Raw genomic sequence first — 13,817 nt, forward strand, 5'->3', positions numbered from 1 at the left:
AGCAGACGTGGGCCTCGCCATCACTTAAGCAGTGTGTGCACGTGTGTGCCTGTGTGTACACAAGTGCATGCGTACGTCTTTTAAAAATACATGCACATATTTTAAAAAGCATACGGGTTCTGGTTCTGGGCAAGGAGGAGAAAACCGTCCCCACCCTGTCACCTCCACTGACAGCAGCTATAACGCATGGATGGAATGCAAGGGGGCGCTCCTTGAGGACTCAGGAAGTATATCGTAATAGGGGAACTGGGGAAGAAGACCAGATTGCAAGATCCCACAAAACCAGTACCCCTGGCCTGGTCTCTCCAGGTGGCCTGAAACCTGAGTTGAGCCATAGGGAGGGACAGAGACGGGCCGGGAGCCCCTCTTTCTGGCTTGAGCAATACGAAAGGGGACTCCTGAGATGCAGAGAGAGTGGGGGAAACCTCCCTGTGCTTTCTTCTTTTCTGCTTCTTTGCACTCCTGCCTTGAGGCCTTCCTGCTACAGTCACAGTGACCAGGGGGCTGCAGGGGCCTCAAACTCCATAGCACAGGGGCCCCCTCCTCTCCAGGCCCAGAGGACGCTGCAAAGCCCCACGAGTCTCCCCTCACTGTCCTCCTAGCCCTTGGCTCTGACAGAGCCCGGTAGATCAAGGCCCAGCTTTCTGACCGAGAGGCCAAATAAAGGAAAACCAGGGAACCGGAGGTCACCAGGAAGACAGCAGAGGGAGCACGCAGGAAAGCGATGACACGGTCGTTTATGGACTCCTGGTCACTTCCGAGCTGCACACACACAGGTCCAACCCCAGCCTTCCAGCCTCCCTGAGAAATCAGCCATAGCACAGACCAGTGCCCAGACCCCTCCGAGTGGCATCCACACGGCACAGAGCAGGAGAGACCCGCACAACGTCGAAAAGGCTTGAGAGCTGAGGTGGAAACCACAGCCCAGAGAAGGTGGCTAGAACTCGAGACTGGAGCCCAACTGGGCCAGTCATTTGCTAAGACAAAAATATCAATGTTTGCCATGGAATTCAAGCAGGACTCAGAGCCTCAGAGCAATATTTTGAACGTCCAGGATACAAAATTACTAAGGACAGGGCTTCCCTAGTAGCTCAGTGGTAAAGAATCCGCCTGCTAATACAGGAGACACAGGTTTGACCCCTGGTCCAGGAGGTTCCCACATGCCATGGGGCAGCTGGGTCTGGGAGCCAAAAGCACGAAGCCTGTGCTCTGGAGTCTGTTCACCACGGCAGGAGAAGTCACCACAGTGAGAAGGGCGTGAACCGCAGCTGGAGGGTGGCCTCCACTTGCTGCAAGTAGAGAAAAGCTCACGAAGCAGCAAGGACCCAGCCCAGCCATAAATAAACAAACAAAGAATTTTAAAAATTACTAAGCACAGGGAGAACCAGGAAAATTTCATCTCACGTGGGAAAAGATATCAGACACCACTACCAACATGATTCCAGTGTTAGAATTATCAGACAAGACATGAAAGCAGCTATTATTAAAACAAGCGCAACAACAGAGCTCCAAGTAAATGAATGGACACATTGTAAGTCTCAGCCAAGAAACTGAAGGAAGAGAGAAGAACCAACTGGAGTTTTCAGAACTGAAAAATACAATAATCAAAATTTAAAACTCAGTGGATGAGCTCAAGAGTAGAATTCAGATGAGAGAGAAGAGATTTAATGAGCCCGAAGCTAGTTCAATACAAATGACGAAATCATATCAACAGAGAGGAAAAAAAGAACAGAGCTTTAGTGAGGGAACATGAGGGAACACCAACAGTCTGACCTGACCTTCCTGCCACTGGGGTCTCAGAAGGAGCCAGGAGAAAGAGAATGGTGTGGGAAATTATGTGGGGAAGACATGGCTGGAAACTTCCCAAGCTTGAAGAAAAACATCAACCTACGAATTCAAGGAATTCAGCAAACCCTGCAAAGAATAGTCCTCCAAAATCCACACCCAGACGTATCATAGTTAAACTTCTGAAAGTTAAAGAAAACAATCTTTAAAGCAGCAAGAGAGAAAAGATGCATTATTTATAAGAGTTCTAATGACTATAGATTTTCACCAGAAACGACGGTGCTAAAATGGAACATTTATAAAGTGCTGAAAGAAAAAATTGGTGATCTAGGATTCTGAATCCAGAAAAAAATATCCTTCAGGAATGAAGGCAAAATAAAGACATTCTCAGGATCTCACTGTTGGTTCAGTGGTTAAGACTCCGTGCTTCCACTGCAGGGGGCCGGGAACTAAAATTCCACACGCTGCGGGGCTCAGTCAAAAAATAAAAATAAATTTTAAAAAATGAATAAAGATGTTCTTAGACGAAAGAAAAGCCTACTCTAGAAGAATTGCTCAAAGAAGTTTTTCAGACAGAAAGGGACACTTGGAACATTAGGAATGGAGAACAAGAGAAATGGTAAATACCTGGATAAATACAACTAACGATTCTCTTGAGTTTTTAAAACATGTTTGATGACTGAGAGCAAAAATGGTAACATCTGCCTGAAGGGATCTTGGTGCATATAGATGCAATACACATGACAGCTACACTAAGAGGGAAGAGATCTACATTGTATGTTCTACCTGAAACGGTAAAACCGACTCGAAATAGACTGGAAATCTAAGTCTGTATATTGTAATCACCAGGTCATTCACTTAAAAAAGAAAAAAAGAGAGATATAGTAAAAAAAAAAAAAAAACACAAGCAAAAAATTAAAATGGAATACTAAAAAAAAATTCCAACAATTGATAAATTGGATGAAGATGAAACATGTATTTTTTATGAACCGCAAGGTCACAATCCCTCGGGCCCCGCCCACCTACCCATGCCCCAGGAGGCCAACCTCCACCAAGGGCCTCTCTGGGACCCCTGCGCTCTGACGTCATGGGGTCTGGCGGAAGAGGACTAGTCAGGGAGCAGGGGATGGAGTGAGCGTTGGGCCCCAGCTCTGCCTCTGCCCCCGCAGGTCCAGGCCCCCCGTCCTGCACAGCTTCGACCCTGTGGGCGATCCAGCTTATCCCTGCAGGGCCTGAAGGCTCCCCAGGCGCCTCCCTGTTGCTTTTCCTCCATCCCAGGTGAAGCCCACGTGCACAGTCTGACCTTCGCCAGACTTCAGAGCTGCACCCTTCTCTGCAGGTCATCTCTGCTCTGGGACATGAACACGCGGACCCGACCTCTGACCCTCCTTCATCTGGTGACAGAGCCCTGCTCCCTGGAGCCCCCCAGCCCCCACCACCCAGCTCCACACACAGCTTCTCACCCTCCTGACGCAGTCCTCTTCCTTCAGGCGCTCCTGCATCAGTCTGATGAGCAGCATGTCGGGTACCATCTAAAGGAAAGATGACACGGAATGAGGGCCTGCCCCCCCCGACCCCCCGTGTGGGGCTCAAGGGGACACAGAGCTGTCAGGCCAGTGGGCTCTGCTAAGGCCCGAGGACCTGGCCCTGTGGCCATGAAGCTTCTCCAGATCCCTGACCAGGGCCCTGTGGCCTCTGTGAAGTCCAGGGCCAATCTGTGGCCCCAGGGTGGTCCAGACTCCTTGAGAGCCCCCCTATCCCACGCATGTGCATCCACCTCCACTCGCTTGCTTCTCCGGCACCCCGCCCCAGCCCAGATGCTCTCCCCCACCCCCACCTGGGTGACTCCTGGCTCCCCAAGTGCCGCTGCCTACAGGCAGCCCTCCCTGACTCTTCCCCGAGCTGGGCTGGGGGCTGCCATGATCCTCCATGGCAAACTCTGTTACTGTGCTAACCATGTGGACTTCCAGGGGCCTGTGCACACATCTGTCTCCCCAGAGAGCTTCAGAGTTCCTGGATGAAGGGGACTGAGTCTTCCTCTCTTTGGCCACCAGACACTAACGTGCAGGAGGGAGCCAGTCCTGCCCGTGTCTTCCCATCCCCACGTCCTGTGACGCGGGCCCTGGTGTTCTGTGGTGTTTGTCCCACGGAGATGGGCCAACGCTAGAAAGGAGGGCTTTCTCCCTCGGAGAGCTGGCTGTGAGGTGCTGACCCGCACCCCTTCCCGCCTGCACCAGCACAGCGTCAGGGGTGGAGGAAGCCCTGCTGACTGATGACCTAATGGCACGTCATGGTCCTTAATCCACTCAGGAAGTAGTGCGCCTGCAGCGGCTTCCGCCGAGTGCGTGCTGGCTGCCAGGCTGCGGCCCACGTTTGCAGCTCCATGCAGTCGGTACTACTGTCATCCTCCTTCTACGGTTGGGGAAGTTGGGCCTCAGAGAGGTTAGGCCACCTCCCAGGGCTACACAGCCAGGTAGGAGCAGAGGTGGGGCCTGAACCCCATCAGGCAAGGCTCGGGGAGGATGGGCCAGTGTAGGGTGATGCTCAGAGCGGCCTTCCTTCCGTTTCCTCTCTTCTCAGCAGCCTCTCTCTTGGACCAGAACTGACGTCCCATTTTTCACAAGGTCTGTTCTTTCTAACAAAGCCTCCCACACCCCAGAGCCAATGCCCCTGGAAAACTCACTCCCGGGTGTCCCCATGACCCCCGGTCACTAAAAGCTGGTGCTTCTCCCCAAACTCCCAAACACTGGGCCAGCCCCAGTGCGTACCTCCCAAGCTGCCTCAGGGCTGACTGGTCTCTGGGAGGGGCTGGACTTCTGCCAGGTGCAGGGGAGGGGCCTTGGGACCAGGGCCGGGGCACCCGGCTGTGGGGCAAGGGCCAGAGGAGACCTATCTTACGCACCCTGTGCCAAGCCGGGGACCCAGGCGGGACAGTGGGGACAAGCACCTTGCCCTGATTTCCCCGAGGATCCTTGGCAACATTTCAGTGATGCTGGAGAAAAGTCTGGATCTCTCATTCTAGACCCAGCGTTCAGAGTGACCAGAGCCTGCCTCGGGAACGCTACCGAGTCTGCCTGGAGTGCTGCAGGGACACCTGAAGGGACACAGTGCTGGGATGTCACAGAGCCGCTGGGACGGGTCAGGGGACTGCGCGGGGCTGCTGGCTTACATGTGGACGTTAATAAGTGCCCGTGCACGTGGAGAACACGTCCACACCTCACTCTCATTGGGGCCTAGGAGCAAGGGTCAGGAAAACAGACGGCGCCCGGCCCCTTTAACCACTGACGTTTGCCATGTTTATCTGTGCGAGTGAACAGTTCAGTCAGTTTGCACACAAGAGCGATTCTGAGGTAATGAATGGGGTACTGGACGTGCAGAGAGGACCTTGGAGGTGAGGGGACAATCCTCTCAGGGGCTTGCAGTCTCCTGGATTCTCTAGGAGTGCCCTGACCTGCCATGTCCTTGAGCTGTTTGAATGGGTTCCCAACAAGAGCAGGCTGGGCTTGGGCAGATGGAGGTGGTGATGAAGGATGCCCCAGGAACCAGCCCACAGGGGAGGGTCAGGGGCTAGAGCGGGAGGGGGAGGAAGGTCGTGAGTAGTGATCCAGGAGGTTCTCTGGATTTGGGAGGACGTTCCCAGGGAGAACCTTGGGAGACCACTGGACTGGCTGGGGACTCAGATGCTCTCCATTTGGGCCTTGACCACCCACTGAGGACCCTGGCCAGCACCTTCAAAGCTTTGAGTCTCGCTTTCCGAGTCTGTAAATGAGATGCAGACAAAGTCCTTCAGCGTTGCCGTGAGGATTAAGTGAGGTGGGACATGTGGCTGCTGGTGTGTGTGTGGCCCCCAGCAAGGGCTCGGTGCTGTGGCAATCGTTACCCTGGGGTACCCTTAATAAACCCAGGACGTGAGTGAAATCATCAGGGGCGGGAACTTTGCTTTCTACTGGATCCAAAGCTGAGAGGATGTAAGAGCTGGAGCGGTAGCAACCACTTTGCAGGCACAAGGGGCGTATAAGGGAAGAAAACCAGCACAAGAGGAGAGAGACACCAGGTTTCTCAGCCCCAGAATGGCTTTTCCAGGATGTTGAATTAGAAAAGGAAGAGCAGGCCTTGAAAGTCATGGGGCCACTTCTACAAAGTGGACAGCAAAAGCAGGAGCAGGAGAGAGAATGAATGAATGAGTGACACATAGAGAAAAGAGCAGGCCAGAGGCTAGCCAACATCCAGCCCGTTTCAGTATCTCCTAAGACCTCTGTGTCCTTACATCTGCCCTGTCCTGCTTAAGCCAGCAGTTCTCAACCTGAACCCACATCCTGGAAGAGCTTGTTAACGTACAGATCACTGGCCCCACCCCAGGGTTCTGACTCCACAGGTCTGGGGTGAGGCTGGGAATCTGCATTTTGAACAGGTTTTCAGGTGATGCTGAGGATACTGGTCCAGGGACCACACCTGGAGAACCACTGGCTTAAAAAAAACTCCAGCATCCAAGAGCCCCACGGTACGTGGAAGAAGTTGCTGGAGAGGGACCTGTCCTGCTGGTGCCCATGTTGCTCCAACTAGAGCCCCCCCAGGACTGGCGAGCGGAATGGGGAGGAGCACTGCCCCTCCCCTCCACGTGGTTCCTATCCTTTCCTGTCCCCGGGTGTCCCTGCCGACCCCAGAAACGGCGATTTCCACCCCATGATTCCTCCCCTTCCCTGCCATCACCCGTTCAGGAGGCAGCATTCAAACAGGTTCTGGGACACAGGGGATGGGGGGGTGCAAGCCCATCAAAGAACACAGGTTGAAAGGCGACAGGTCCGGGTGGAGCGTGGTGCCCCCCACGGTCTGCACGGCGGGGGACAGGCTGGTGACTTTGAGCGCGGCCCCTCTCGGGTGCCCCCCACCGCTCCCTGCCTCAGTGCTGTCTCAGTACCAGCTTTGATGTGTCACGTCAGTGGCGGGGGCTTCCCGGGGGCCGCTGCTCGGAGCCCTGCCAAACTGTCTTTGCGGCAATCAGGCTCCCTCCTTCCCGAGCTCTACCACACTCTCCCACCCCAGTCCCCAAAGTGTGGCTTTTGGGGAGAATCAGGGACAAACTGGACGGAGCCCAGTGCAGGCCCTGCTGCTCACCGAGAAGGTCAGCACAGGTGCAGGCCCCCGGCCCTTGTCTCCCCACGCAGGGGCAACGCGACAGCCAGCTGGCCAGGCCCCTTGCCATAAAGGGCAGAATCAGCTGTGTGGCTCCAGTGTGGGCCTTTCTTCTCCTCCCAACACCCAGGCCCGGGACAGAACTGCTGGCTGGGAGCCTCGCAGGTGCTGCCCCTGTCCCGACGGGGCAGCCCTTGGTGTGGCCGCTCAAGCCCTGTCTGTCCCCGGGGACCTCACTGAACTTCTCAAGCCCGAGCTTCCTCCCCCCGGATGACAGGAGCCTGAGTCTTCTCACCACCAGGCCCCGCGCTCAGGGCCCCTGACGTCCCCACGTCACCCTTGGGCGGACGCTTGCTCAGGAGTTGTGGGTGTCCCAAGCGACGGTATGAACTTCCGTCTGGAGCAGAGCGGGGAGGGGAAGGGTTGAGGCTCCTGGTCAGCCTGATGGCACCCCCTCGCCTCTGAAGGGGCTGCTTCTGGGGGAGGAAAGGCCTATACTTGGATTGGAACTCAATTAAGACTTGATCAGAGAATCCTTTAAAGACAACTCTCCTTTTCAAAGTTTCTGCCGCTTCTCGGGGCTGTCAGAACAGGTTTCCGTGGCAGAGACTCTCCTAGTTCAAGCTTCCGAAACAGTGACAGGAGATGGGGAGGCGGGGTGGGGAAGCAGGGGCCTGGGCTTTGAAGGGAGCTCACAGACCCCGGCACGGGGCAGCTGACAGCCCCACAGAGGGAGGGGGCCGGAAGGGAGACCCGAGGGTGGGAACAGCCAGCGAACTTGAAAGGAACCACAGTGACTGGTCCTCGGGTTCCTCTGCCCCCATCCTGGGCTGTAACTTCCTCCACCACCCCAAATCTTCCCAGAGGACCGTTCTGCACCACCTCCTCGAGGGGCAGACAGAGAAGGGCCGAGAGCACAGGGAGTAGCCAGGAGGCAGGTGGGATGGTGGGGTGGGGTCGGGGACGGGGACCAGACCACCCCAGAGGACTGGGAGCCAGGACTGAGGGGAGATCCTGGGAACCTCTGCAAGGGACCACACTCTGTGTGGGCATTGGCAGGCTGAGGGCACAAGTCCCATGATTTGGATGTTATTAAATGGTGAAGGCACCTGGGCACTTGGGTGCATCAGTCTCCATCAGGCTCTTGATTTGTAAATGAGACTGAAGGGAGGAGCTAAACAGAACTAAAGTTAGGAATAACCCAGCTTTGGCACGTTCTGGCTGGGCTGGCCTTCAGAGTGTGGGTCGTTTCATCACACAACAAACACAGGCTGTTCTGCTCCTTATGCAAGAGTCGCGTTCCAAAAGAAACCTCGATTTAGCAATCACTGCGCTGTACACGGAGAAGGCAATGGCTCCCCACACCAGTACTCTTGCCAGAGGAGCCTGGAAGGCTGCAGTCCATGGGGTCGCTGAGGGTCGGACACGACTGAGCGACTTCACTTTCACTTTTCACTTTCATGCACTGGAGAAGGAAGTGGCAACCCACTCCAGTGTTCTTGCCTGGAGAATCCCAGGGACGGGGGAGCCTGGTGGGCTGCCGTCTATGGGGTCACATAGAGTCGGACACGACTGAAGTGACGCAGCAGCAGCAGCAGCAGTGCTGTGCAAGTAATGACTGCCATGAGAAAAGATGGGTGGTGTGTGGGGTGGGCTCCCAGCTGACCAGACGAGGATTCCCCAGGGAGGGTGACTGACTCCAGATGCCCGGCCCCACATCCAGAGATCCAGACTAAGGGAGTCCCACAGGTGCCAGGTGAGTAACCCGCTGCTCGGGTTGAGGACCTCTGGAGGGGGCAGTTTTACGTTTGCAAATATGCATGCTTCCTGCAGGGATTTCAATTAATAAAGCTTTTCTTTTTTCCCAGTAAAAATCTAAAATAATCAAGAGTGATCACATTCAGCTTCAGCTACCAAGAAATGTCCCTTCCCCGTGGAACCTCTTCACCTTCCGATCATGTCCTGTGTGATGAGAACCTAGCAAGACTTGACTCTTTTCTCCCAAACTCCAGAGGGGCCAGGACCAGGCTGAGGCCCAGGAGCCCTGGACACAAGCCCAAGGCGGGGCTCAAGCTCGGGTCATACAGGTGTGGGGTTGGCACCTGGGCGGGCGCCGCCTTCAACTCGTACCCTGGGCTCCAGTTGGACTGACGCTGGCTCCCTACCCAACGCCGCCCCCCCCGGGGGCCACCCCCTCTGAGCCTTTTTGTGGTGTTTGTGACACTAACTCAGGTGGCAGGCTTGGAGACAGACCCAGAGGGAGCAGATGAGGACCAGAGACTCGACAAAGCAGGTGAGTTCACCGCAGAGCGCCAAGGTGGCTTTGGTCCTCGTGGAGAGGAGATGAGAGACACCTGCCCAGGGAGGTGAGAGACACCTGTTCCCAGTGCCCTGGGGCAGGGGTGGGCCAGTGGCAAGAACCGCGAGACACCCACCTCCTCGGGGGAGTTTAACCCTGACTGGAGAAATATGGATAAGTTTCCTAAGCATGACAGTGTAGGGCTGTGTGTTTTTAATTTAAAGTGCCTTTACCTTTTGGGGTGTGGAAACAAAGACCTCCCGAAAGAGGAAAGCCCAGTCCGCCCAGTGGCAGTCTGCGCCAGCGTCTGGCAGGCAGAGGACTGGGTGGCTTTACCGGCGCGCTGAGATGGGAGTCCTGTGTGCGTGGCTAGGGGAGTGGACTTGGCCTTCCGGTCACAAGCTGTAAGTGGGGACAAGGATTAGGGAAGCTGGCAGCTCACTTTGAAGCAAGTTCTGGCCATTTGGGACCAACTGTGACCGGGGTTGTTGCTGGGCTTCCTGGATTGAACCAGAGGCACAGGCTGACTTCCTTCCAGTCTAATAACTCTGAGCCCGCTGGCTTCTGGGGCCGGTTACTGAAGACAGCAGGTTGGTTTCCTGGGCTGGTTGCTGTAGGCTGCGGGCCAGAGATCTCTTCTGATGTCTGGTCCAGCCATTGTATAATATATTCAGCCTCTCAGCAGATATAGACTAGCATACCCTCAGATGAAATGAAGTGCCATGCGGGTTTGCTTTCAAATGACCAGGAAGCAGGGGGCTGGGGCATCTCCATGGGTCGGGACTGCTATGAGCTGATGACACTGCCTGAAGCCAGATGATGGGTCCGTGGATGTTCTTACATGCTTCCTACTGCTTCTGGGTACCTTTACAACTTCTTGTAACAAAGCTAGAAACCACCCAACCATAGAGCTGTTTCCTATCCCTGGCTGCCTGGAACCCCCAGCCTCCTCAGCTACCCCTGCCTATGTGGGTCTTCTGCCAGATGCTGGGTTCTTCCACATCACTGCTTTTAGCACAACTCAGGTTGGCTCCACGGAGTCCCTAAACCTGGCTGCCTGTATGCTCAGAGCCACTTTCGGGGCTTAGCAGGTGCTCAGAGAACCCTCAGGAAATGAGTGAGTCCAGCGACCAACGACTGCGTGAAGGGTTCCTTGTCCTGCGGCCTGGGCTGGGTACCCTCGGTACCCCCTGCCCCAGTCGCTAGAAGCTCCCGGGGGCGAGGAGAAGGCACTCATCTTTGGGTCTCCCGTGGTTTGGCGGGAGGGTGCTTGGCATACAGGAGGCAATTGGGAAGTGTTTCAGCCACCACTTGGAAATTTTAAAGATGGAGATGTCTTGGTTAACATGGACTGTATGAGAGAATTCCATATAGGAGGCAGAGCAGAGATTAACAGGAGAAAATTACGTATTTGAAGGTATTATTGCTGCTTGCAAAAGAGAGCTCTAAAGGCTCTGGATCAGCAGCGCTTTAAAGACAACGCTTAATGAGCGGCCTCGCGGGCAGGCGGCTCCGCGGCAAGGCCACGCACCCCCTCGCCTCTCAGAACCTTCCCCTCCTTCATCAGTCCTGACGCCCTGGCCTTTCATCTTCCACCCACCTGGGCCTCCAAACCAAAGAACCCCAACAAGACACCCTTGAAAGCACTTCGATGTGGTCTGATAATTAGAGTAATGAAACCCAGGAGGAATTTCCTTAAACTCCCTCCTCGCTGTTGAATTTTATAAACCTAATAAAAGCATCTTTATCCTAGAAATCAGCCTGCCTCCCCCACCCTGGAAAGTTTAGCTGCTGCAGGAAATGAGATAACCACTTTCTTTCTAAAACTGGATTCCACCCCTAGAGCTGCCATCCCCCAAACTCCAACCACACACTCTGACTCCGGCAAGACATGGGGGCTGGGCAGAGGGCATCGCTTGCTTCCCCGAGAGTCCTGGCCAAGAACATAGGGTCAGCAAGTGCTCTGGATTAAGCGGTTTTAGAGCTGATTCACCAGCTGGGAAGGTAGAGAGGCTAGTCTTGCTGAGTGAGGTTTTCTTTCTCTTTCACCAAATTGTTACTTTCAGCAAATCAGCAAATTTGAGGTCAGGGGTTTGCCTGAGTGACACGTCATCTCCAGGAACGTCCTCACCCCAGCAGGCCCTCCCGCTTACAGCCGAGCTCCAGGGCCTCGACATACCCACTGTGCACACCCCTCACCAGAGCTGGTAGGGCCCCGCGGCCACCTGACCAGCGGGCCCACGCAGCTCCCTTTTCTGGAGACTTGGCCTTGGCGCTGCCTCTGGAGATGGTCTGAGCTGAAGACACAGGAACCAGGACGAGGCAGGCGGTCATGAGCAGGCAAGGACGACAGAGACGAAAGGACACAGAAGACGAAGGGAGAGCCGCAGAGAGAATGGACACAAGGCACAAGCGACCACGAGGGGCAGAGCAGGCCAGGGTGCTGCCCAGGCTCTAGCCTCAGAGACGGGGAGCTGGACGGGCACTTCCTCCATCCAGAGCCCAGGGCTCACTGCGTTACCTTCAGATTCCCTTTCTTGCCCTGGGCAGCCCCGGCGGATCTCTGCTACTTACAACCACGGGCTGGCCACGAGAGTCATCCCACCGGCCATCACTCATAGGCTGCCCATGAGGCCTGGAAGCTTCCTTCCATGTTCTTGGAGGAACAGTGACCACACATGGTCACTATCTGGTCAAGAGCCTGCCTGTGAGTGAAGGTGAAGATGGGAGGCAACCAGCCCTCAGCCACGGCCTCTGTGGAGGCTGGCGGGAGACGCCGGCTGGTCATCCCGACAAGCCGGCCAAGCCCTGGGATCGCGACTGTTCTCAGCCTTCTCCCCGCACGAACAAGACACAGCCCGGGTGCGGGTGAGGAACGCCTGAGCGGGTGGGCAGCCCTGCTGTGCTGTGCTGGATGCCCGCATTCCCCAAAGTCCTACAGGACCTTCAAGCGATGGTGCTGGGAGGTGGGGCCTTTGGGAAACAATTAGGCCCTGCAGATGCAGCCTCGTAAATAAGACCAAGAGGCCCCAGAGCTGTCCTGTCCTCTGGCCACGGGAGGCCACGGTGAGAAGACTGCTGTCTCCCAACAGTGAGTCTGCGGGCACCATGACCTTGGACTTGCCAGCCTCTAGGAATGTGAGGGAGACTGCTTCCGGGCCACCCAGTCTGTGACAGCAGCTGGCATGGACTAAGGCATCCTCTTATGTGCCAAAGGGGAGTTTTTGAAAAGATATTTGGAAATTTCTGTTTGTATTTAAGAGAACCAACATGCTTAAGCCCTAAGTTTCCCTTTTAAAAATGTCTTTCAAAGACAGTGGTGGTGGGATGGTAGAAACAGACCCCCAGCCTCCGGGGATGCCACAGGGAGCCCTCCCCAAGGAGTGGAAGGAAGTGGCCCTGAGCTACAGCACAGGGAGAGCCAGACCACTGCCCTTTACGCTCCCCACCGGCTCAGGCCTGCCAGGTCCCAGTGCCAGCCAGCAGGCACAGCACCTGAGGATGGAGGCCCCACCGGCCCTGCCCATACCCACTTGATCCGGCTGACCCCGAGCAGAGCAGGGCGGGCCCGCACCCTCCATGCTCACTGCCGCTGAGGCTGGTGCACCACAAGCCCTCCCCCCGGTAGCCCCCGGGATATGTGCCCTACTGAAGACCTCTCCCCTTCCTTTGGTCCCATCCTGCCTGGGTCTCATGTCACCCCAACCCACCAGGAAATGGAAGGAGTGCGGCAGCTGATGGGGGCGCCTTGCGGGGAGCTCTCACCCCATCCTGTTTCCCAGAACCCGTCATCCTACCTTGAACTTCTGATAATGCATCCTGGCGTCTGCCGCCAGAGGGGAATACTCCTTTGCTATCAAGCTCTCCACGCTGAGAAGATTGGTGCTCAGATGTTTGGCAAGCCACATAGCCTGAAGAAAGGAAAGGGGAAAAGAACATTTTTGTGGGAGGAATGACTAAGGAGGACACCACTCCAATGCCCAGGTCCTTCCATATTCTACCAGGAAGGGCTGCCCACAGGGCAGCGTCATCGTTTCTGGCTGGAAGGAGGCCACCAGGGGAGACAAAGCCACAGAATCCCTCCCAGCCATAGGATTCTGCTTGCCTGCCATTTCTTCTTCAACCAGCCATTGACTCTAAGTGGACCTGGAAAGCCTACGCTTTACTGCCCTCAGTTCAGTTCAGTTCAGTCACTCAGTCGTGTCCGACTCTTTGCGACCCCATGAACCGCAACATGCCAGCCCTCCCTGTCCATCACCAACTCCTGGAGTTCACTCAAACTCATGTCCATTGAGTCAGTGATGCCATCCAGCCATCTCATCCTCTGTCGTCCCCTTCTCCTGCCCTCAACTCCTCCCAGCATCAGAGTCTTTTCCAATGAGTCAACTCTTCGCATGAGGTGGCCATAGTATTGGAGTTTCAGCTTTAGCATCAGTCCTTCCAAAGAACACCCAGGACTGATCTCCTTTAGGATGGACTGGTTGGATCTCCTTGCGGTCCAAGGGACTCTCAAGAGTCTTCTCCAACACCACAGTTCAAAAGCATCAATTCTTCGGCACTCAGCTTTCTTCACAGTCCAACCCTCACATTCATACATGAC

The 13,817-nt window shown here is 55.5% G+C and overlaps 1 protein-coding gene across 6 annotated transcripts in view; it reads right to left on the bottom strand.

Moving 5' to 3' along the window:
• Positions 1 to 13,817, bottom strand: part of AK8 (adenylate kinase 8) — a 136,415-nt gene that overhangs the window by 109,008 nt on the left and 13,590 nt on the right. For all 6 annotated transcript variants that reach the window (NM_001206250.1, XM_059891497.1, XM_015473664.3 and 3 more), the window contains 2 exons: positions 13,015 to 13,128; positions 3,249 to 3,317 (listed from right to left, as the gene is read on the bottom strand). In NM_001206250.1, the coding sequence (NP_001193179.1) occupies positions 3,249 to 3,317; positions 13,015 to 13,128 (183 nt within the window). The remainder of the gene's footprint in view (positions 1 to 3,248; positions 3,318 to 13,014; positions 13,129 to 13,817) is intronic.

The sequence above is a fragment of the Bos taurus genome, chromosome 11 (assembly GCF_002263795.3).
Source record: "Bos taurus isolate L1 Dominette 01449 registration number 42190680 breed Hereford chromosome 11, ARS-UCD2.0, whole genome shotgun sequence".
Taxonomy (NCBI): Eukaryota; Metazoa; Chordata; class Mammalia; order Artiodactyla; family Bovidae; genus Bos; species Bos taurus.